The following is a 25,033-nucleotide window of genomic DNA, read 5'->3' on the forward strand; positions in this document are numbered from 1 at the left end:
TTGTTGCAAATTAATACATTTCTAAAGACAATATTTTTTTAACCTCAATTGAATGTGCAGGTGCATGTTTCAGACATCCCAAGTTCCAAAAAGTCCTTTCAGGGAGATGTTTATCAACCCTATCCATACATATAAACTTAGCCACTTAATTTCCTAGCCTGCGTTTTGCGTAATATTTAGACTAGAGATGTCCCGATCCGATATTTGGATCGGATCAGTCGCCAATATGGGCAAAAAAATGCGCATCGGTATCGGATCGGAACACGGAAAAATTCCGATCCAGACTTCCGATCCAGTTTTTTTTTTTTTTTTTTAAGTCCGGTCCGGGTTTTCCAGCGCACCGATTTACATAATCCATTCCAGGTTTTGCTTCGGTTTCCCTAAAATCCAGTCCGCATTTTACGGCACACCTTCAACACACTACATTTACATTACCGTCTCCCAATTTACCCAGAGACTTTATCTGTAAAAACGTCAGCTGTGTGGGATCATTTCACCTTAAAGAACGACAAAGACGAAGAGGCAGAGTGCAACATATGCCACAATAAAGTCAAGCGTAGTGGTAAAGCTGTAAGAAGTTTTAATACAACCAACCTAATCAAGCATTTAGCGAATACCACCACAAACAATATGAGGAGTATGTTAAGAACACCGAAGACAAAAAGAAAGGTCCTACGCAACTAACACTGTCAGAAACTTTTGCTATGCGTGACAAACTGACACTCGACAGTCCCAAAGCCCAGGGAATAACAAGAGTCATTGCCGAAGAATTCATTCCGGATGAGGAGCCATTATCTCTCATGAGTAAAGACGCACCATCCAACACTTAGAACTACGGTACAACATGCCCAGCCGTCATTACATCCTTGAGCGATTCAGCCGTGGAAGATTCGAGAACGATTCACAAACATCCAAATTCCGATTAGTGAAATATGTCACGTAAAGTGGAACTAATACACAGCGCGGTCTTTGGGACGCAATGAGAAACTGACCACATTGCGTCCCGAAAGTAAACATAATTCTTGTCATAGACCCGGGTAATGCCAATGCTCAACTCACGGCTTTAGCTCAACTCATGCCGCTGGATAAAAAACACAAGAATACCTGACTGCGTTAGTAAACAGCCGCCATCTTAAGCAGAAGACTTCCCTAGTAGTCTGTTGTGAACCTTCCAAGCGAACCTAATTAACTTTTTATCAAAAATACTCCTAAATTGGCAAAATCATGACTTGAATCTATCTTCAAAACAGTTTTAAAACTTTCACATGTCGAAAGTAGACAGAAGGGAATTAATGGAATAACGGGAGAAATTTTAAAAACTTTAACAGTTGATTCGCAAAATTAAATGAATTGAATGTAGAAAGCTGCTGATACACAATGGGGGACTTGAGTATTTTATTTACTGTTTTAAAATCTTAACTTGATTCTGAAATAGTCGTTAATTTAAACCTGAGAGGCTTTTTATACAATTTTTGTAACTAATGCACGAAACATTAAAAGCATCTAATAGCTTGGGGGATTTGTGGGATTTTCCACTGAGGTTGTTGGTGTGTTTTGCTTTTTTAAGACATTTTACAATATTATTTGCACGTTTTACTGACTGACTATGCCATTTCTGTTTGTTATTTATAATGTTTTGTGTTTGTCACTGAATAAACAGGTCAGTTTCTTGTTACCAACCGTAGTGTGTTATTCAAACTCACCTCATTCAGCTGGCTAGTTGTTATCAAGAGTACTAAAACCTTTTTCAACACGAGTCTGACAACTAGTAAGGAGGCTAAATAACTTTAAACTTTAACACATGCTCAGATAGGCCGGTATCGGTATCGGCCAGTATCGGTATCGGATCGGAAGTGCAAAACAATATCGGTATCGGATCGGAAATGCAAAAACCTGGATCGGGACATCCCTATTTTAGACGGTCGTTAACCTACAGAAATAAAATTCAGATAACGACGTGTTGAACCAACTTTAACATATCTTTTATAATCGTTAAATCCGCTGTAGGCAATGCTGAAATCACTGTTGCACACGGTGCATCTTGCTACAGTGTTATGATTTTCACCCTAACTAGAACGAGATATACAGCGTCTCCCAAAAAATGTACAACCACCACCAGACTCGGACGAGCACTCACTCAGACATTTTATCATGTAGAACAAACTCAGATAAAAGGCTTGTAAAAATAATGAACGAGTTCAAAAGTGCAACTCTTTAGCATTCAGAAACACTAAAAGAAATGAATAAAAAACAACAAAGACCCCTAAGTTCCGGGTAAACTTGGGATGTCTGATATTAAATGTTGCCCTTGTTAGTTTTGGGTGTAATGTGTTTTTCTCACATCTGGCGCCCATTTGTGTATTTCCTCTAGCAGCAGGCTACACCGGTAACTCCACTCCAGCACCTCTCGGGGGCAGTGTTTGTACAACTCTATGTTGGCTTCCAGCAAGTCCTGGGCCAAGATGTTGTAGGACATGACGGTAAAATCCATGAAGGGCTTTTTGAAAGGGGCCGGTGTTTCAGAGTCTTCCGTTGAACTTTTTTGCCATAATCGCCATGATACTGTTAGAAAAGATCATGTCTTACATAAACCATACAGTGCTGGCCAAAAATATTGCCACCCCTGCAATTCTGTCAGATCTTGCTCAATTTCTCCCAGAAAATGATTGCAATTACAATTGGTTTGGTAGTAATAGCTTCATTTATTTTCCTTGCAGTGAAAAAACACAAAAGGGAATGGGAAAAAATTTAAATCATTATCATTTTACACAAAACTCTAAAAACGGGCCGGACAAAAGTATTGGCACCCTCAGCCTAATACTTGGTAGCACAAACTTTAGACAAAATAACTGCAAACAACCGCTTCTGGTATCCATCAGTGAGTTTCTTACAATGCTTTGCTGGAATTTTAGACCATTCTTCTTTGGCATACTGCTCCAGGTCTCTGAGATTTGAAGGGTGCCATTTTCAGATCTTTCCACAGGTGTTCTGTGGGATTCAGGTCTGGACTCATTGCTGGCCACTTTATAAGACTCCAGTGCTTTCTCTCCAACCATTTTCTAGTGCTTTTTGAAGTGTGTTTTGGGTCATTGTCGTGCTGGAAGACCCTTGACCATGACCTACATTATGCTGTAAAATTTGTTGGTAGTCTTCAAACTTCATAATGCCATGCACACGGTCAAGCAGTCCAGTGCCAGAGGCAGCAAAGCAACCCCAAAACATTAGGGAACCTCCGCCATGTTTGACTGTGGGGACCGTGTTTATTTCTTTGAAGGCCTCGTTTTTTTCCCCCTGTAAACTCTATGTTGATGCCTTTTTCCCCAAAAAGCTCGACTTTTGTCTCATCTGACCAGAGAACATTCTTCCAAAACGTTTTTAGCTTTCTCTGTTAAGTTTTGGCACAGTTATTTGGTTTTCTTTCTTTTCTCCATGCTCAATACGGTACAGAGAAGGACACAGGACAGAGGTTGAGTCAACTTTAATCCATTTTAACTGGCTCCAAGTGTGATTTAGTTATTGCCACAGGTAATTAACAGGTATTGTTAATTACACAAATTAAGAGAAGCATCACGTGATTTTTCAAAGGGTGCCAATACTTTTGTCCGGCCCATTTTTGGAGTTGAGTAAAATGATCATGATTTTTTTCCATTTTCTTTTGTGGGTTTTTTTTTCATTGCATGCCAAATAAATGAAGACATTTAGGGCAGCAGCTATCGATTTTTCTAGTAGTCGATTAATCGATGAACTAGTTTGTTCGAATAATCGAGGAATCGGATAAGGAACATGAAAAATTAAAATACCTGAGCTGAGCCTCAAACGGTATATATATATATATTTTTTTTTTTTTTAAATGAGGACCTATGTACAACAAAAGAACAATTGGCTAACTTACATAGCAAAAGTCTGCTAGCTTAAATGCTACAAAATACTACCGTTTTTTATAATGCTCTTAACAAATGGTTCAGACACATATTCCGACAAAAAACGGCTAAATATGCCTATCAAGTAAATTACGAATGCATTAAAAAACATTAGCTCAAACAAAAAATGTTTTACGTTGGTCTTAACAGGGAGCAGTTGGATTCAGCCATGTGAAATGAGGCAGACCAGAGGGCAGTGTATCCACCCTAATCAATAAAACTAAATGCAAACACTTTCAAAATAAACCATTACAACGCCACTTTAATTAAACGAATACTCGAAGCAACAAAATTTAATTGGAATATTTTTTTCCAATCGAATACTCGAGTTAATCGATTAATCGTTGCAGCACTAAAGACATTACTACCAAAGCAGTTGCAATTGCAATCATTTTCTGGGAGAAACTGAGCATGATCTGACAGAATTGCAAGGGTACCATTACTTTTGGCCAGCACTGTAGGTCAATACTAATCAAATGTATAATAAAATGGTTGTCACATCCTCACCATCTAAGGGCCTCATCTGCTCCTCTGAAGGGTAATAGCTCATAGCAGGAAAACGCCAGTGTGGGCAATGAATTTCATCCACTAAGCCGGCTCCCGCAGGGAAGTGCCATCCACATTCTGTATCACGACCAGTTTGAGCAACGGAAAGCGGCGATGTTTGCTTTCGGTTTGAACTTGCGACACCGTTCAACATTACATTATAGTCATCCCAGAACTCCGTTTCTTGTGTGATGCCCTCGGCGGCATTTCCTGAGTCTTCCAAGCTTTCCATCTTCAATAGTGACTCCATAAAACAGACAGTTTGCTGCACATTATCCTCAACGGCAGGTTCTTCGTGCGGAAAATGTGTTTGCTCAATTTCTATATCCTGTGAATCTTTTTCTGCCCTGGAGTCATTGCAATTTGCCGAATAATGAGCCTCACTTGTCTTTGAAACTGCCTCCATTTCTGCATCTTTCTGACTGACACGTATCAGCGGTTGTTCATCTGGTGTGGTACTTTCTGTACGAACAGAGTACTGTTCACTCATCGTTTCCTCCTCTTGTTCCGTCAAACAACTGGTTTGGCTGAGCTGCTGGTCTGGTGAGAATTTCTGCGACTTGAAAGACATCCTTGTTACAGCAGCACCATCACACACCACTGTGCTTTTCACAACTATAGAAGGGAAACAAAGTACAATATCAGTGAAAAAGGTGATAAGTGATATGATTACGCCCGTCGCGATATGCAATAATTCCATTTATCGCACGGTAAATGAAAATTAAGGCGGTAATTTTCCTGCTGCGATTTATCGCCTCACGTGCGTATGTGCGTGCGTGCGCGCACGTGCGTCAGATGTGCGGCGGACGTGCTGTTAGAAGTTTGCCTACCTTGTTAATAGTGATGCACGATAACACATTTTTCAACCGATATCGATAACCGATAATTTCCTGCCCCTTCCGCCCGATAACCGATAATGTCACGGCGATAATTCTATTCAAATATGTATGTAAAATTTTAAAGTATACAAAGATCAAATGTTACTCTGCAAAAATGTAATTTAGTGCTATTTTTTTTCCCACATCAAATGTGAACAAGTAGTAAACTCCAACATATAAACCAGACATGTCCAAAGTCCGGCCCGGTGGCCAAATGCGGCCCGTGGTCAAATTTCATCCGGCCCCCAGCCTCTGTCATAAAATCAATCACGCCTGGCCCAAACAGACTTGATAAATTGGTCAGCAGTACTGCAACCAGCATATGAAGTAGCTAACACACGAAATGCTGCTCCTCATTTACCCACTAAAAGGCAGCAGCACTTTAACCCTTTATCACCAAATGTATCACATTTTATCTACCTAAAATTTCATGATTTTGAGATTTAGAATTTTGACATTTCTTTTTGAAAAAAAAAAATAAAAATGATGGAAGCAAGTCAACACATACATCTGCAGGTTCCATTAGAAAAAAAACATGATTTAGCATGGGTTATAGATAGGGATGGGAATTGATAGGATTTTTACGATTCCGATTCCATTATCGATATTGCTTAACGATTCGATTCTTTTTCGATTCTCTTATCGATTCTAATTTGGGGAAAAAGAACAAACGTTTTGATTGGCATCGAGTTTGTTTAATCAGAAGTCACAACCTTACAAACTCTATATTGGTATATATTGGCAGATAGGTTTTTGTTCTGCCTTTGGCAATATGTGTTAAAGCAGGGGTCCCCAAACTTTTTCCTGTGAGGGCCACATAACTTTTCCCTTCTCTGATGAGGGGCCGGGGTCAGTTTGTTACAGAAAAAGTGTGACGATTGCAGAAGTGCATAAATGTAAAAAATTATTGTTTTTCAGAAAGCCACAATCAAATAACCCTTTCTGGATTCTTTATAATAATAATAATAATTAATAATAAAAACACTATTAATTAAATAGATAATAACCAAATAACCCTCTCTGAATTCTTCAAGGAAAAGGCCAGAAAATAAATAACACGATTGAGAAAAAAAAAAAAAAAAAAAAAAATCAAAATGGCCGGACCAAATGTGGAGGCGGGCCGTATTTGGGCCGCGGGCCGCAGTTTGAGGACTGCTGGAGCGCGCATACACCCAAAGAAGAAATGCCGCATCCAAGTGAGTGAGAGAGGGAAACACTTCTACGAGCCTACGTTCTTTGTTAATGTTAATATCTACAGAGGCAACGCCTGTATGTATCATCTTTTGTGTTGTTGTTGTTGTGTTTCCACTCGCGATCGGACACTTAAATCCAGTTGTGTAGTGGTTTGAACGATGTGCTAATGCTAGCGAACGAATGCTAACCATACTGGTATTAGCAGCTAATCATCGCTGATTTACGTTGATGTAAACCTGTTTGTTATTGGGGACGAAATTGATTTGTTTCATTTCTATTCTTAGTTTCACTCTTCAGGTGATGGTTGAATAAAGTCAGCAAATTATACCAACGTCTTCTGCATCGTCATTTGGGAGTTTAGCTAGCTGTATAGCCGGGACTTTTATTTGTTGTTTTTTTTATAGCCAGGACTGAGCCTCTCTGTGAGGACAGCGCAATCGTATTCCCTCCCGATGCAGTTATCTCCACCTTGCAATGACTGCAAGTCGCTTTGTTGTAATTTTTCCTCGTGAAGTGAAGACACACTTTGGAGCGTTTGAACCTACGTGCTGTCATTGTTATGTTTATGGCTGCAATGCTCGTGCTTACCCGTCGTAACCTTTCATTTTCACACTCTTTCCTGGTGAAGTGTAGTCAAACTTTGGAGCGAGTGGTTCTTGGCGCCATGCTAGTTTGATGCGTCTGGACAACAGCACACGTCATGACGCAATACGCGTCTTTAGGAATCGTTAAAGGGATTGTTAAGGTTTTTTCATTGTGATGTCGAGGCCTCGAAACACTCGGAACCGGTTCCGAATTGGAATCGGATTTCGATTCCCATCCCTAGTTATAGATATTAGAGCGTTTATTACACATATACATTTTGACATTTCGTTTTACAAATTCGAAAAAAAGGTTTCATTAGGATCTTATTTTTCAAATTTTGGGACTCTCTGAGAATTGCTTCATGTTGCAGGTATTTAAGGGCTGAGCAACATTACTCCGTGTGACACATTACTTCCGTTTTCTAAAATGGCGACAATCAACAAAAAAAAGTTGAGTGTGACGGCCGACGCTCCAAGGATAGATGGAAATTGGACTATTTCTTCACTAAAATACGCAACAACTGTGTCTTGCCTCATTTGCAAAGAGACAGTCGCTGTTTTTAAAGATTTCAATGTAAGGCGATATTGCCAAACAAGACACGCTGACATGTACGACAAGATTACAGGGAAGATACGCAGTGAGAAATAGAAGCAACCTGAAGCTAGTTTAATTTCACAGCAGTAGTATTTCGCAAGAGCCCGAGAGTCGAAAGAGAACGCTGCAAAGGCTAGTTGCGAGATTGTTGAAATTATTCATTGAAAAAAATAATAAAGCAAATGTGACACACTGAATGGCTTGCTAAATTTTGCTTAAATATATTGTTTTACATAAAGGACGTTAGCCAAAGTCGGCCCCCCACATTTTTACCACCCCAAATCTGGCCCCCTTTGCAAAAAGTTTGGACAGCCCTGATCTAAACAATGGCAATGACATTGTGTCATGGTAAGCTTTTGGTACCAATTACTTAGAGAGTAAACAACCAAGTTGCACAAAAATGCCTTTAAAAGTAAGCCATTCCTAACATATATCACATTATTACACTGCAAAAATACCTCCTTAAAACTAGCACAATTGGACAAAATTGTTGATTGCGCACATTTGGAGGCCAAATCAAGTATATAATTATCGGATTGCATTATCGGTTGAATTTCATTTTATCTGCATTAACTGTGTGACGTCATAATTGTAATTATCGGCCGATAATTATCGGTGACCGATATTATCGTGCATCTCTACTTGTTACCAACAAGTGACGTTGTAGAGTGACGTTGTAATGTTTGTGCAAGCGTTGCATTTACAGTGGTATGAAAAAGTATTTGAACCTCACATTTCCGCATTAAATCACCATCAAATGTGATCTGATCTTTGTCAAAATCACACAGATGAAAAACAGTGTCTGCTTAAACTAAATCACCCAAACATTTATAGGTTTTCATATTTTAATGAGGATAGCATGCAAAGAATGACAAAGGGGGGATATAAGTAAGTGAACCGCCTGCCTACGAAAACTTAAAAAGCAATTGAAACCAATTTTTACCAAACAATTTAAGTCAGGTGTGTGCCCAATCACTGATGAGTAGTGTAAAGCTGCCCTGCCCACTATAAAACACACACCTGGTAAGAACTGATTTGATGAGACTCATTGTCTAATGTGCTTCACTGCTCGGTAAAAACAGCTTTCTGAAGACCTGCAATCAAGGATTGTTGATTTGTATAGAGATGGGAAAGGGTACAAAACCATCTCTAAAAGTCTGGATTGTTCATCAATCGACAGTCAGAGAGGTATTCTACAAATGGAGAGAGTTTAGTACTGTTGCTTCTCTCCCAAGGAGTGGCCGTCCACCAAAGATGACGCTAAGAGTTCAGCGCAGAATACTATGAGAGATAAATAGAACCCTAGAGTGTCTGCTAAAAACTTACAGAAATCACTGGCACAGTCCGATATCTCTGTGCAGACATCAACTATATGTAAAACTATGGCCAAGAATGGTGTTCATGGGAGGACTCCACAGAGGAAGCCACCGCTGTCTAAAAAAAACATTATTGCTCGTTTAATGTTCGCAAAACGGCACTTGGACACTCCACAGAAGTTTTGGCAAAATATTTTGTGGACTGATGAAACCTGAATTGTTTGGGGGTAACACTAGGCCTGAACGATATATCGTTTAAACATCGCCATCGCGATGTGCGCATGTGCAATAGTCCCATCGCAAGGACGTGCGATAGTTTTTTAATTTCATTTTTTTTAATCCACAAACGTTTGTTTTGAGGAAGGAGAGGGGAAAAAAGCGCACAGTTTCTCTTTCTCTCCAGCAAGTCATCGGCTCCTCCCCCTCCCCCTGCAACAGCGGAGTGGAGGGAGGAGGGGCCGAACAGCAGAGCGGAGGGAGGAGGGCCCGTTCTCAAAGTGAAAGCAAGCAATCAACACGTTGGAGGAGCAAGGAAGACTGTATCCAAAAGGAGTTTTGGAAGTATTTTGGCAAGAACAAGACTATAAGGGACAAAAAACAGCCCTGTCGACAGTGCCTCGCCATGGTTGCCTCAACAAGAAGTAATCTGTCAAACATGTGGGACCATTTAAAACGCAGGTATCTATGCATTCCTGCTACGAGCTCCCCATCAGAGGCTTTTTAGCACAGGTGGGAACATTGTTAAATGCCAACGTTCTTGTCTCAAGCATGCTATAGTGGATAAACTAATAGTCTTGGCCAAAAACCTATGAGACCCAGTTGAGAATTGCTGAGCAAGGAAGGTGGACGATATGCAGACAAATACATAACACAGCTGAAGGAATGTCTTTTCTTTCTATTCATGTGACAGCTATCAGGAAGGCAGGAAATTTGGGAGTTAAAATGGTTCTGTTATTCATCACAGTTATTTGCAGTTATCCAGTTCAATTATTTACAAGTTCAATTGAGTTTATTTCTTTTATATTTAAATTTATTTTAAACCGTATTTTTCAAATAACTATATATAGTACAGCTGCACATAAAGTTTTGATACTTAATATTTTTGTTGAAATATTTTTACAACTTTGTTGCCGTTTTGCAGTTTTATATTGTTATATTTTGTGTAAACAACTCAGGGGACTAATGCACTTGCACTTTTATTAGTCAGATTTAATATTTAAGTTCAAATATGTTGACAACTTTGTTGTTTAACTGAGGTTTTTATGTATTGTTATAGTTTGTGAACTCTTTTGTCATATTTAATATTTTTGTTCAAATATGTTGACAACTTTGTTGTTTTACTGAGGTTTTTATTTATTGTTATAGTTTGTGAACAACTCTTTTATTTGTCATATTTAATATTTTTGTTCAAATATGTTGACAACTGTGTTGTTATTTTACAGAAGTTTTTATTTATTGTTATATTTTGTCAAAAACTTAGGGGACTAATGCACCTGCTCTTTTATTTATCATTTAATGTATTTGCTGCTGTTGAAGTGTAAAATATTGTATTCAATAAATGATCTATTTTGTGCAGACATGACTTCCTGGATACCTTCATACAGAAATCTTCATCATTCACAAATTAAACGGTATTATATGAATACACTGTGGTCACGGTGTGTTATGTAAAGTATTTCCAAACAGCTATTCAAGTCATTTATTGAAAATTTCTTTAAAAAAGATAGATCTTTTTTTTTTTAATATCGCAATATAATATCGCAATATATTGCAAACCTAAAAAAAATCGCAACAATAGTTTTTTCCAATATCGTTCAGGCCTAGGTAACACACAACGTTATGTGTGTAGGAAAAATGGAACAGCTCACCAACATCAACACCTCATTCCCACCGTGAAGCACAGTGGAGGAGCATCATGATTTGGGGCTGTTTTGCTGCCACAGGGCCTGGACAACTTTCACAACTTGGACAACTTACTGAAAGAATGAATTCAAAAGTTTACCAGGATGTTTTGCAGGAAAACCTGAAGCCGTCTTTCAGACAGTAGAAGCTAAAAAGAGGATGGATGCTGTAACAAGACAATGATCTAAAACACGGAAGAAAATCAACTTCAGAATGGGTTCAGAAGAAAAAAATACACATTCTGGAGTGGCCAAGTCAAAGTCTGGACTTGAACCCCATTGAGATGCTGTGGCGTGACCTGTTGTGGCACTGTTGTTTCTCTCCAAAGGAGTGGCGTCCACCAAAGATGATGCCAAGAGTTTGGCGCAGAATACTCAGAGAGGTAAAAAAGAACCCTAAAGATTTACATCAACTAAACATAAAACTATGGCCAAGAATGGTGTTCATGGGAGGACTCGACCACTGCTGTCTAAAGAAAAACATAATTGCTCGTTTAATGTTCGCAAAAGGCACTTGAACACTCCACAGAAATTTTGACAAAATATTTTGTGGACTGATGAAACCAAAGTTGAATTGTTTGGGAGTAACACACAACGTCATGTGTGGAGGAAAAATGGAACAGCTCACCAACATCAACACCTCATCCCCAACGTGACGCATGGTGGAGGGAGCATCATGATTTGGGGCTGTTCTGCTACCTCAGAGCCTGGACAACTTGCAAGCAATAATGGAAGAATGAATTCAAAAGTTTTCCAAAATACACGTTCTGTAGTGGCCAAGTCAGAGTCCAGACTTGAACCCCATTGAGATGTTGTAGGAAGACCTAAAGAAAACGATTCATGCCAGACACCCCAGGAATCTGATTGAACTGCAGCAGTTTTGTAGAGAAGAATGGGGCAAGAATAGGGAACTAAGGTCAGATGTGAATTCAGCAACCCAAAATTGTTTTTCCACCCAAATATCTGCATCAACACAACATTTTTTTGTTCTTGTCAAGGGTGATGAATGCCCTTGATACAATTAACATTAAAAATTCAAAATATATTTTCCAAACTTGGGAGTGTAACAGCAACAATACGCGGTTGCGCCTCCAGAAATATTTCATAGGGGTGGCCAGATGAGGCCACTTAAAATCTTGGGGTGGCCAAAACTAAAAGCCATAATTTCAGGTTTTCATTATATTATTGCAGTAAAAAGGTCAGGGCAAAACTATCAGAAAGACTTAAGGACACTGCTACTGATATACTTTGGTGTATTGTGTAATATTTGATGTTGCTAATGATTTAATGTGCGTAGTCCATAACTGTCCAGTCAACATTTTGAGTTCCACAACAATTCTGTTTTATTGTGTTATGTATACATTAGGCATAAGGTGTACATTTAACTAGGGCTGTCGAACGATTAAAATTTTTAATCGAGTTAATCACAGCTTAAAAATTAATTAATCGTAATCAATCGCAATTCAAACCATCTCTAAAATATGCCATATTTTTCTGTAAATTATTGTTGGAATGGAAAGATATATACATTCAACATACTGTACATAAGTACTGTATTTGTTTATTATAACAATAAATCCACAACATGGCGTTAACTTTATTAACATTCTTTCTGTAAAAGGGGTCCACGGATAGAAAGACTTATAATTCTTAAAGGATAAATGTGAGTTTGTATATTGTGACTAAATATTGCCATCTAGTGTATTTGTTGAGCTTTCAGTAAATGATACTGTAGCGACTTAACTGTTCTGCCCAAATGCATGATGGGAAGTGGTGCGACCATGACTGTGTGTGGTAGCTGCAAATGATATATCTTCTCTGCGTTGGGTACACTATAGGGCAGTACTTCTCAAATAGTGGGGCGCGCCCCCCGGGGAGGGTGCAGAGCGATGCCAGGGGGGGTGCATGTGACCTCGGGGAATTTTTTTTTTTTTTTTGCCGTATTGGAATAAAGTGTACTTGCACATCCACTCACTGTGTGGCAATGGCGCTCTCATTTTTAGAGTGCGCGCAGTATTTTTGAACTAAGGAAGAGCACTCAGCACACAGAAAACAGATATGAAAAGCAATGCACCGCCGCCGTTTTCGAAAGCCGTTTTCCGACCGGACTCACTCACGCAGCGACCCACAGTCTTGTCCGGTTCTCACTTCGCCGCCAGAGAAGTGCCATTTTTGGCTCGGGATTGTCACGACGACCGCCCTCACCTACGGTTCTACCTTGGCCGCCGAGAATGCGCTTTTTTTGTCCCGTTTGCCTTTTAGCTTTGACTTTTAATACAGTGGGTAATGAGAAAAGACCACTGTTTACTGTGTCTAAAAATAATTGTAGCGGACAGCCAGAAGCCAAAACAATTACGACAACTCTTAATTAAGACATTAGACCCCAATCTCATTGATAAGGCGGCTTGATTGTTTTTCAGCGAAAACGTGCCGAATATTGGCAACAATCGTCCTGCTTTGTCAGTGTTATAGCAGTAAACCAGTGAGCATTGTTAGCATGCTCATTGCAAAATAACTCCACACCATCGCAAAGGAGGTAATACTGTGAGCAGTAAAAATAAAAACTGTCCTCTCCAAGGACACTCTTTTTTTCTTTTCTTCAGTTTTGTTTTTTCGGTCAAATTTTTTGGCAGATTGACCTCATGAGTGATTGTTTCTAATCAATTTGAATTTGTTATTATTTACTGATTTTATTACATTTTATTTTCCTGTATCAAATGGTCAAAAATGTACTTCGAGTGTATTTATACAGTTTGGATGTGACTTTTTTTGAAATTCAGGCAAATTGATGCGCGTCAAGTCTTCTCTGTTACAGACAAAACAATGCTAATAAAGTTATACTTTATTATAAGTTGATCTATGTTACTTTTTTTCTTTATTAGAAAAAAAAGGACGCAATGTTAGGCAGATGCGTATTTATAATAGTAATTTTATAGACAAATGATACTATTTACAGTGGCAGCAGAGTGTTTGGGGGGGGCGCGAAACATTTACGTCTTCCTTGGGGGGGGGCGTAACAGAAAATAATTGAGAAGCACTGCTATAGGGTGTTAAGAAAAAAGATCGACTCCTGTCATTTTCCCCCACGTCGCTTCCCACAATATTTAGAGTTGCTGTGGGAGAGATGACAAAGCTTTTGCCAATTAAATCATGGCCCCAATGAATGCTTGTATCTACTCCACTCTGCCTCTTATCTCACCATTGTAGGCTGTTTGCGGCAATGGGTGAATGAGCCGTACCGCGAATGCGTTAATTGCGATAAATATTTTCACATGATTAATTTTTAAAAAATAATGACCGACTGTTAATGTGATAAATTTGACAGCCCTACACTTAACAAAACTAAATAATTGCATTCATTTGGGAAGAAATGCATAACTGATGCTACAACAATCTAACAATATACTGGCAAGCGGGGTGGGCAACACATTTATAGGGGTGGCCGTGGCCACCCCTGGCCACCCCCTGGTGGCGCCACTGACAATACGAAAGAGTCGCACGTTCCAGACCCCTGCACCAGCATCAAAACATTGCCACGCGTGACGTCACATACCAAGAGCTCTGATAACAGGTGCAAGTTAATAAGTTAGCATGGTCCACCCCCCATGCTCGACAATTGAGTTTTGCCCGCAATGTATTAACTCTGCATCTTCGTTCATTTTACGCATTGGTGAGCTACGAGATAAAACTGTTGCCAAAACAACAACTTGCACTTACTCACGTGACAAGAAAAGCTGCCGAGTCAGCAAGCAAAATGTAATTGAAGCTTAGCAATAGCGACAAAACCGTGTTTTAAAGTCACTGCGGGGTTTGGAAAGAGGTGGGGGTTGTGAGACTGAAATGCAAAAGCATGCTTTTAATAGTCGTGCCTACCTGAGGGTCGTCTATTTATGTACCGTGATAGCGGGTAGAGAGCATAAAATAGCATGCAGCCTATCATGCCGTTTTTTTTTTCCCACACATCTGCGCATGCGCGGTCGGGGTCTTCGGTTCATAGCTAACGTAAACAATCGAATACTTAACCCTATATAGGGCATTCTTTGGAGGTAGATTTGTGTCTTTATTATTCAATAAAAAAAAAAGTTGCTTCAATCAAAAAAAAAAAAAAAGTCGCTTCAATCAAAATATATATTTTCAATTTTAGAAAAAAGTGACTTCAATCAAAAAAATGTGTATGAATGCAAAAATGAATTCAAAACTTAAAAAAATCCATTTGAAAACTATTTTTCTTTGACTTTTTTTTTTTTTTTTTTTTTATTGAAGTCAAGTTTTTTTTATTGAAACAACTTTTTTGATTGATTTGATTGAGCCACATGTTGGCTAGGACATTTTTGTCTTTATTATTTAATCAAAAAATGAGTTGTTTCAAAACAAAAAATATATTTTTTCAAAACATAAATCACTTCAATCATTTTTTTTTTAAATCAATCATTGAATATTGCATATAGAATAATAATTGAATAATAAATACACAAATGTACCTTCATAGCGTTCATTTTAGCTGTCATTAACGGCGACGGACGTCCACCCTATTTTGAGCGTTAGGGCTGGCATTGAATTCAGGTACAAATGGATTGGACATCTGGGGCCGTCGATGGCAATGAAACGTGCATTCACAGATAGTCATCCCAGTTCAAATGAATAAAGTAAATGAATCTATCGTTGTCTGTGGCAGGCAATGAGATAAATGCAATAAAATTAAAGTAAAATATAGTGTTTTTGGGGCCATAACCAGAATAGAGTTCGTGTTATTGTCAGAGGTGGGAAGTAACGCTTTAGATTGACTCTCCTACACTTAGCTGAGTACCTTTTGGAGAAAAATGTACTTCTCAGAGTAGTATTGCCACAAAATACTTTTACTTGAGTCGATTTATGTCACAACACTACTCTTACTCCACTACTTTTGGCTACACTACAGTCATTACATTTTTCATCTTTATTCTACATTAGGGCTGCAGCTGCCGATTATTTTAGTAGTAAATTAATCAATTGACTAGTTTGTTCGAATAATCGAGTAATCAGACAAAGAACATAAAAACATAACAAATTAAAATATCTGAGCTGAGCCACAAACAGTAAAAAATAAATAAATAAATGAGGTACAACAAAAGGACAATTGGCTAACTTACATAGCAAAAGTCTGCAAGCTTAAATGCTCTTAACAAATGGTTCAAAGACACATTCCTACAAAAAACGGCTAAATATACCTATGAACTAAATTAAGAATGCATTAAAAAAAAAACAAAAAAAACTAGCTTATGTTGGTCTTAACAGGGAGCAGCTGGATTCAGCCATGTTAGACGAGTTATAGGGGCAGTGTATCCACCCAAATCAATGAAAAATTACAATTAGCTAACTTGCATAGCAAAAGTCCGCTAGCTTAAATGCTATAAAATACGAACTTTTTTTTTTTTTTTTTTTACAATGCTCTTAACAAACAGTTCAAACACATATTCCGACAAAAAAAAAACAAAAAAACAAACAAAAAAAAAAAGGCTAAATATACCTATAAAATAAATAAAAAATACATTAGCTCAAACAAAAACTTAGCTTCTGTTGGTCTTGACAGGGAGCAGCTGGATTTAGCCATGTCAAATGAGTTATGTCATATTCACTGTTGCCACAAAAGGGCAGTGCATCCACCCAAATAAATAAAACTAAATGCAAACACTGTCAAAACAAACCATTACGAGGCCACTATAATTAAACAAATCCTCCAAGCAGTAAAATTTGATTCAAATCTTATTTCTAATCAAATTTACTCGAGTTAATCGATTACCAGTTGCAGCATTACTTTGTTGTTGCCACCACTGATGGACAAGCTCAGAGTCGCAACAACAACAACAAGTTAAGACTTGTTCAAATTATGACGGAAATACGAATCTTTTTTCTAATCAAAATACTCCAGTTAATCGATTAATGGTTGCAGCATTATTCTACATATTGACTTTATTTTTGCCAGAGATGCCGACAGTGGCAGTCTCAGTTTCACCAATGAGACGTCGCATGACCCCATTATACCAATCCGAAGTAACAGTGCTTGTTCTCCACTAGAGGGCACTCATGCTATTTGGATGGGTGATGTGTCATAATGTTGTTCTGGTTTGAATTCAATTATTTTTGTGTCATTTTAATATGGTCATATATAGAGGTGAGAATCTTTGGGCATCTAAGGATTCGATTACGATTCAGAGGCTACGATTCGATTATAAATCGATTATTGATGACACCCCCCTCCCGCTATTAGCTGCTTTTAATGTTTTGTACATTAATTACAAAAACTAAAAAAAATAAAATAAAACAAAGCCTCGCAGGCTTAAATAAACGACTATTTCAGTATAAAATTAACAGTTAAAAACAATCAATAATATATTCAAATCCCCATTCTGTATCAGCAGCTTTAAACTACATTCAATTAATTTAATGTTGTGAATTAACCGTTGTTAAAATTGCTCCCGTTATTCCATAATTTCCCTTTTGTCTACTTTCGACATGTGAAAGTTTTATAACTATTTTAAAGATAGATTCAAGTCAATATTTTACCGATTTAGGAGTATTTTAGATAAAAAGTTAATTAGGTTCGCTTGGAAGGTTCGCTACAACAGCCTTGCAGGGAAGTCTACTGCTTTAAGATGGCGGCCGTTTACTAACGCCCGCATCTAGCTTTCTGTACATGTGCTGCTAACGCCACCAAGTCTATATTGCATCTAGCATGATGTTTAGCTACTCTTGCTCCGTTCCTCATTGCGTCTCGAAGACCGCGCGGCGCGCTATGTGTGTTTTACTTCCGCTTGACTTGACATATTCCAATAATCGGAATTTGGATGTTTGTGAATCGTTGTCGCATCTTCCAGGGCCGAATCGTGAATAATCTAAGAATCGGAAATTTTGCACACCTCTAGTCATATAATAGGTAGTAATATAGTACAGTATAATAACAAATCATATAGATAAGGTTGTGCTGAGAAGAAAAAAAAAACATTTTTTTTTTAATCTGACATTGGAAGCAGTTACTCACAATGTTACTCATTACTTGCACATTCTTTTCAACGAATACTTTTTTACATTTTAAATTTTGTATGACTATTTGCGTAATGCTATTTGGAAGTAATGAGTAAAATTTCTGGCTACTCTACCCACGTCTGGTTATTGTTAATGTTAATGTACATTCCTTTGGTAGTTCCCTTTGAAACATATGGAGCCCCTAAAGCAGTGATAATAATAATAATCCCTAAACTCACCGGTCAGTGAGTAAGCATGTGTGTGAGCGGTTGAGTGGAGCAGCACATCACATGAGTGATATGACTGAGCACTGTTACAATGCGTGCTAACTACACATACAATAAGAAAATGTCACACATTGTGAACTTATGACGGAAACTGCTGATTTTTCATCTCGTTCTCGTCAAGTCAGATGAAAACTGGCATCCATCTCGTTATGTTGTAGTCTCCCAAGACATGTTTTTAGCTCGTTACATCATGGTCATGAAAAAAATTGTTCATTGATAAAATATTTTTGTTAAACAACACTGGTTTCTGGTGCACACCACATACTATCAGTTGCGCACCAGATTGTTTATATTTATTTTAGGGCTGTCAAACCATTAAAATTTTTAATCGAGTTAATTACAGCTTAAAAATTAATTAATCGTAATTAATCGCAATTCAAACCATCTATAAAATATGCCATATTTTTCTGTAAATTATTGTTGGAATGGAAAGACAAGACACAACACGGATGTATACATTCAACATACTGTACATAAGGACTGTATTTGTTTATTATAACAATAAATCAACAAGATGGCATTAACATTACTAACATTCTGTTAAAGCGATCCATGGATAGAAAGACTTGTATTTCTTAAAAGATAAATGTTAGTACAAGTTATAGAAATTTTATATTAAAACTCCTCTTAATATTTTCGTTTTAATAAAATTTGTAAGATTTTCAATCAAAAAATAAACCAGTAGCCCGCCATTGTTGATGTCAATAATTACTTACACAATACTCATGGGTGCGGAAGCCTATAAAATCAGTCGCACCCAAGCACCAGCAGAGGGTGGCAAAACTCCATAAAACACAATTAACAAGTGGACATTTCACTGTACTGTCATTTAAATCTGTTTGAGCGGGGCATGTGCGTTAATAGCGTCAAATATTTTTACGTGATTAATTTAAAAAATTAATTACCGCCCGTTAACGCGATAATTTTGACAGCCCAAATTTATTTGATTTCCGTCAATGTCCACAGTACGACACCCGTTGATATGGAGCCCCTGTTGTATGGTAGAAACAATGCAAAATTGTTACTATATTTTAATTTACAGTTCTAGGGCTGAACAAGTCCAGCATGCATGTACATTATTTAGTGTGGTACACATCACGTGGTGCCTAACGGATAGAATTACACTGCAGTGTTTCAGTTTATCTCACAGTTCAGTTTAAGCGCCATACAGAGATGGCCTTGTCTCTTGATTGCATTTTCAAAAACTAACACAAATGTCAGCGCTCTCTTTTGCATCCCTCTCATTAGAGGACGTTGGCTCATATACAACACACAGACAAGACTCGGAAGGGCATTTTGACAAAGACTTGGTTGGTGAGTGCATTATTATAGGGGTTCTCAAAATTGTAAGGTCCAAAGAGAAATTGATTGAGAAAGACATGAACAATTTTTTGAGAGTACAGTATAAATATAACTTTTGATTTAATGCTCATCATTTTGTTTACGCGCAAGTTTCAAGAATCTTGGGTGTCCGAAACCCCAATTTGAGAACCGCTGCAATACACAAACATTGGATGAAGCATTTACACTAACTTTGTGTCTGCATTCTTTTTCACAAATTACCGTCAATGTCAATTGCTGTTGGACGCATTTTCCTGACGATAAAACAGACACAGAAGACAGACGCAATAAGACATCCGTTACTGATGTCTATCTACAAGCCTGCAAGTTGGTTGGTGTTGTTCCAGTCTCCTACTTCTTACGGAACCTAGACTCTCCTACCATGTCGCTCAGCCACCATGGCCTCGGACCACTGGGGTGCAAAGCGCTCGCGATTGCTTTGGTGGTGAGTTACAAATTCACGATTAAATGAGCATTTTTTCCAATGTAGAGTGGCCAAAGTCAAGTCAAATCAGCTTTACAGTGGTATGAAAAAGTATCTGAACTTTTGGGAATTTCTCACATTTCTGCATAAAACCACAATCAAATGTGACCTGATCTTTGTCAAAATAACACAGATGAAAAAACAGTGTCTGCTTTTACTAAAACCACCCAAATATTTATAGGTTTTCATATTTTAATGAGGATAGTATGCAAACAATGACAGGAAGGGGAAAAATAAGTAAGTGAACCATCACATTTAATATTTTGTGGACCCCCTTTGGCAGCAATAACTACAACCAGACGCTTCCTGTAGCTGCAGATCAGTCTGACACATCGATCAGGACTAATCTTGGCCCATTTTTCTCAACAAAACTGCTGTAGTTCAGTCAGATTACTGGGATGCCTGGCATGAATCGCTGTCGTTAGGTCATGCCACAGCATCTCAATGGGGTTCAAGTCTGGACTTTGACTTGACCACTCCAGAACGTGTATTTTGTTCTTCTGGAACCATTCTGAAGTTGATTTACTTCTGTGTTTTGATTCATTGTCTTGTTACTGCATCCATCCTCTTTTTAGCTTCAACTGTCTGACAGACGGCCTCATGTTTTGTTACAAGCCGCCGTCAGCGGTACTGATTTAGTCATTTCATATCCTGTTTTATTTTGGTAGGGTACTCTCTGTTCACTTCAGTCAGCTTTGTCATCCTCCCTTAATCACCTGAGTGCCCGCACCTGGTTCCTATTAGATGCACTCCTTAAAAACCCTTCTTGTCTGTTGTCATTTGCCAGTGCGTTTTCAGTGTTTAGAGATCATTTGGAATCTACGCCACAGCCAACCTTGAAGTTAAGTTTTTTTGCCTTGCTATGTTTTTGCCTTTGACTGTTTGTGTTGGAACTTTGAATTTTGTCATCACGTCCCTTTTCCTGAATTAAATGTTTATTGGACAGTGATAATCTCTTGTCTCGTGCATTTGAGTCCAGCCGTGTGTGCCCCAATCCTTGACAGTTTTCCAGCAAAACTTTTGAATTCATTCTTCCATTAATGATTGCACGTTGTCCAGACCCTGAGACAGCAAAACAGCCCCAAATCATGATGCTCCCTCCACCATGCTTCACGGTGGACATGAGGTGTTGATGTTGGTGAGCTGTTCCATTTTTCCTCCACACGTGATGTTGTGTGTCACTCCCAAACAATTCCACTTTGGTTTCATCAGTCCACAAAATATTTTGCCAAAATTTATGTGGAATGTCCAAGGGCCTTTTTGCGAACATTAAACTAGCAACAATGGTTTTTTTTTTTTTAGACAGTAGTGGCTTCCTGCGTGGAGTCCTCCCATGAACACCATTCTTGGCCATAGTTTTATATAGTTGATGTGTGCACAGAGATATTGGACAATGCCAGTGATTTCTGTAAGTCTTTAGCAGACACTCGAGGGTTCTTTTTTACCTCTCTGAGTATGCTGTACTGAAATCTTGGCATTATCTTTGGTGGACAGCCACTCCCTTGGGAGAGAAGCAACAGTGCCAAACTCTCTTCATTTGAGGACAATTTCTCTGACAGTCGATTGATGAACATCCAGACTTTTAGAGAGGGTTTTGTATCCTTTCCCAGCTTTATACAAATCAACAATCCTTGATCGCAGGTCTTTAGACAGCTCTTTTGACGGAGCCATGATGCACATTAGACAATGCGTCTCGTCAAGACAATTCTTTCCAGGTGTGTTTTATATAGTGGGCAGGGCTGCTTGAAACCACTCAACAGTGATTGGACACACACCTGACTTAAATTGTCTAGTAAAAATTGGTTTCAATTAGGGCTGTCAAAATTTTCGCGTTAACGGGCGGTAGTTACTTTTTTAAATTAATCACGTTAAAATATTTGACGCAATTAACGCACATGCCCCGCTCAAACAGATTGAAATGACAGTACAGTGTAATGTCTGCTTGTTGCTTGTTTTTTTATGTTTGGCGCCCTCTGCTGGCGCTTGGGTGCGACTGATTTTATGGGTTAGTACCATGAGTGAGCATGGTGTAATTATTGACATCAACAATGGCGAGCTACTAGTTTATTTTTTACCATTGAAAATTTTACAAATTTTAATCAAACGAAAACATTAAGAGGGGTTTTTATATAAAATTTCTAAAACTTGTACTAACATTTATATTTTAAGAACTACAAGTCTTTCTATCCATGGATCACTTGATCACTCGTTTAAAAATTTTAATCGTTTGACAGCCCTAGTTTCAATTGCTCTTTAAGTCTCCTTAGGTAGAGTGTTCACATACTTATTTTCCCCCCTTCTGTCATTGTTTGCATGCTATACTCATTAAAACATGGGTGGTTTTAGTTAAAGTAGACACTGTTTTTACATCGGTGTGATTTTGACAAAGGTCAGATCACATTGGGTCGTGATTTTATGCAGAAATGTGTCAAATTCCAAAAGGTTCAGATACTTTTTCATACCACCGTAAGTAACCACACTTTTGCCCAGAACACCGAGTCACATTGGGTGAATGCGTTTTTCTGTTCATTTGTCCTGTGATTGGCTAAGTGACCAGTCCAGGTTGTACCTCACACTTTCACACAAAGTCAGCTGGGATAGGTGAATTACAAAGAAGGATGGATCGTAATGAAGAGCATTTTGATTTCAGAGTGATGTACATCTCACCACTCTAGAACTGGCTGACAACTACATTCAGGCAGATGGTGCCAAGGATGTTGCAGAGATGCTCAAGGCTAATTTCACCATCCATCATTTGGTATGGAGCGCAATGTTCAGTAATGATTGTATTTTGTGTGAATTTATGTGTGTTTATATCTAATCTAGGATTTGTCCAACAACCATCTTCGTTCCGCTGGAGCTGAGTATGTGAGTAAGATGTTGATGGACAGCCTTTCGTTAAAATCCGTCAAACTATCAGGTAATGTACAAAATGTATAAACTTGATCGAAATGTTATCTACAGTAACTGTCTTTCATGATGGTTTACCGGTAGTCATTGTATCGTATGTATTGTGTTGTTTTTGGCAGCCCTTTTAATTTTCATCTTAGTCTTAGCTTTTTGGACGACAATCCTTATTAGTCTTAGTCATATTTTAGTCATCTCAAAATGTGTTTGTCGTTGTCTAATTTATGTTGACGAAAGCTCAAGACTAAATTCGTCATCGTTAGTCGACGTTTATTACGTTTTTGTCTGTTAAATGAAAAAAAATTTAATTATACCCACCAGGATGCCACAGACTGTATGTAAAAAAAAAAAAATTTTTTTTTAAAAGTTGAGAATTTAAGAGGACGGTCGCCGTTAGCAATAGCTTGATGGTAACGCAAACGTGAATACTATTCTAACGCTACGAGTTAAATTTCGTGTGTGATGATCACCACAGAGAGTTTAAGAGGACGCTCTCCATTAGCAATAGCCTAATGCTAACGCGAACGTGACTGCTGTGCTAACGCTACTAGTTACATTTAGTGTGTGATTATCACTCAGCACAGACTTTTAAAGGGTAAAGCAACATTGCATATTCTCTCTTCTTACCAAGAAAAGAAGACCAATCTTTGCATGTGTATCTCAAAACAGGCTGAACAGGCAGGAAGACTGGAGAGGACAGTAGCGGGTGAATTGGGGAGGGGTGTAGCACGTCACACGAGTGACACAACCACCAGAGCGCATTTTTGTCTCGGTCTCGTGTCGTCAGACGAAAACTGGCAATCGTGTCGTTATTTTTTACTCTCCCAATAAACGTTTTTAGCTCGTTATCGTCTCGTCATTGTCATGAAAAAATTATTTGTCGACGAAATATTTTCGTTAGTCATCGTTGACAAAAACAACACTGCATTGTATGTTTTTTTTTTCAACCAACAGGAAATGGATTTACAGACGATGACGCAAAGTACTTTGCCGAAGCCATGTCTGTAAGTTCTTGACGATTCATCTAACTTTGACAGATTTCCAAGTACTCTTTTCTTGAGTTGCACATATTTTAACATTTAGATCAATTTCAGTATTAAAGAGTTAGATCTCAGCCATAACAGGTTTTGTGGACGAGGAGGGGAGCACCTGGGAATGCTGTTGGGTAAGTGAACACTCACTCACCTCCATGTCTTTGCATAATTCGTAAGGGCATTAACTGTTACATATTTACAGCAAACAATGAGCATCTGGAAGTATTGGACCTTTGTTGGAATCAACTCAGAATGAAGGGAGCTGTTGCTCTGAGTGCTGGACTCAAGGTACTGTACATAGCTTTATTGTAAGGCAGGTGTGTCACTCGATTTTACATATAAAAATGGCGGAAAACACAGATGAGAATGAAAAAGCAGTTTCTGCTCTTGCACCCCTCTTTAAAATAAACTGCTGTATTTTAAGCCAAAAGACCTGTTGTGTTTGATAGAAAAATACGTCTATATGCTGCCAAAGCAGATTCATGGCGCATTAAGTCCCCGGACTATTTTTAATTTGTCCGTTTTACCCTGGAAACCTCGGTTTACAGACGTCGCGCAACCGTTTTTGTTTCAAAATAGCCATAAAAAGAAGGTAATTAATCGTATTTATTACTCTGTCATTTTTAGCTTAGAATCATTAATTGATGTTTAAATTTTTGTAAAAAACAAAAGACTTAAAAAAATTATTTACTCGCATATTTTAAACTTTTAAACCAATGACGTCACAATGAAAAAAATTTGAGAGCGGCATCATAAGACCAAATGAACCACCATGATTCATTGCTTCAAGAAGCTTCATTTGGCCATCACTGCTCCCTTGGGGGGGAGAGTCAACCTCTTCTGCCACCTGCTGTCAACACTGTTGTTATCCAACATGCATTGCAGCGCTACAGATGTAAATAACAATCACAATTCATGTTCTGTGCTAATTATTTCTTCAGTTACTGTTCTAGTTGTTTCATTAATTGCTAGTTATGGTATTTGGTAACACTTTATTTGATAGTGGCGCTATAAGCCTGTTATAAGACCATCATAAATATGACA

The 25,033-nt window shown here is 38.2% G+C and overlaps 2 protein-coding genes across 7 annotated transcripts in view; one reads left to right on the forward strand and one right to left on the reverse strand.

The window, feature by feature from the left end:
• The window catches only part of angel1 (angel homolog 1 (Drosophila)), a 29,404-nt gene extending 14,486 nt beyond the window's left edge, over positions 1-14,918 (reverse strand). For 2 of the 3 annotated variants that reach the window (XM_057859741.1, XM_057859740.1), the window contains exons 1-3: positions 14,808-14,918; positions 4,428-5,081; positions 2,342-2,562 (exon numbers count right to left, since the gene is read on the reverse strand). In XM_057859741.1, the coding sequence (XP_057715724.1) occupies positions 2,342-2,562; positions 4,428-5,081; positions 14,808-14,874 (942 nt within the window). In that variant the 5' untranslated portion in view covers positions 14,875-14,918. Of the gene's footprint in view, positions 1-2,341; positions 2,563-4,427; positions 5,082-14,651; positions 14,776-14,807 lie in introns of those variants that run through there. The other variant, XM_057859743.1, reaches the window with a different exon arrangement.
• Positions 1-25,033, forward strand: part of LOC130931176 (leucine-rich repeat-containing protein 74A) — a 49,365-nt gene that overhangs the window by 5,110 nt on the left and 19,222 nt on the right. Inside the window, exons 2-8 of one of the 4 annotated variants that reach the window (XM_057859744.1) lie at positions 19,472-19,537; positions 19,834-20,009; positions 22,699-22,806; positions 22,875-22,968; positions 23,910-23,959; positions 24,039-24,120; positions 24,192-24,277. In XM_057859744.1, the coding sequence (XP_057715727.1) occupies positions 19,947-20,009; positions 22,699-22,806; positions 22,875-22,968; positions 23,910-23,959; positions 24,039-24,120; positions 24,192-24,277 (483 nt within the window). In that variant the 5' untranslated portion in view covers positions 19,472-19,537; positions 19,834-19,946. Of the gene's footprint in view, positions 1-19,471; positions 19,538-19,833; positions 20,010-20,838; positions 20,890-21,036; positions 21,187-22,698; positions 22,807-22,874; positions 22,969-23,909; positions 23,960-24,038; positions 24,121-24,191; positions 24,278-25,033 lie in introns of those variants that run through there. The other 3 variants (XM_057859746.1, XM_057859747.1, XM_057859745.1) reach the window with 3 other exon arrangements.

Source organism: Corythoichthys intestinalis, chromosome 15 (genome assembly GCF_030265065.1).
Source record: "Corythoichthys intestinalis isolate RoL2023-P3 chromosome 15, ASM3026506v1, whole genome shotgun sequence".
Lineage (NCBI taxonomy): Eukaryota > Metazoa > Chordata > Actinopteri > Syngnathiformes > Syngnathidae > Corythoichthys > Corythoichthys intestinalis.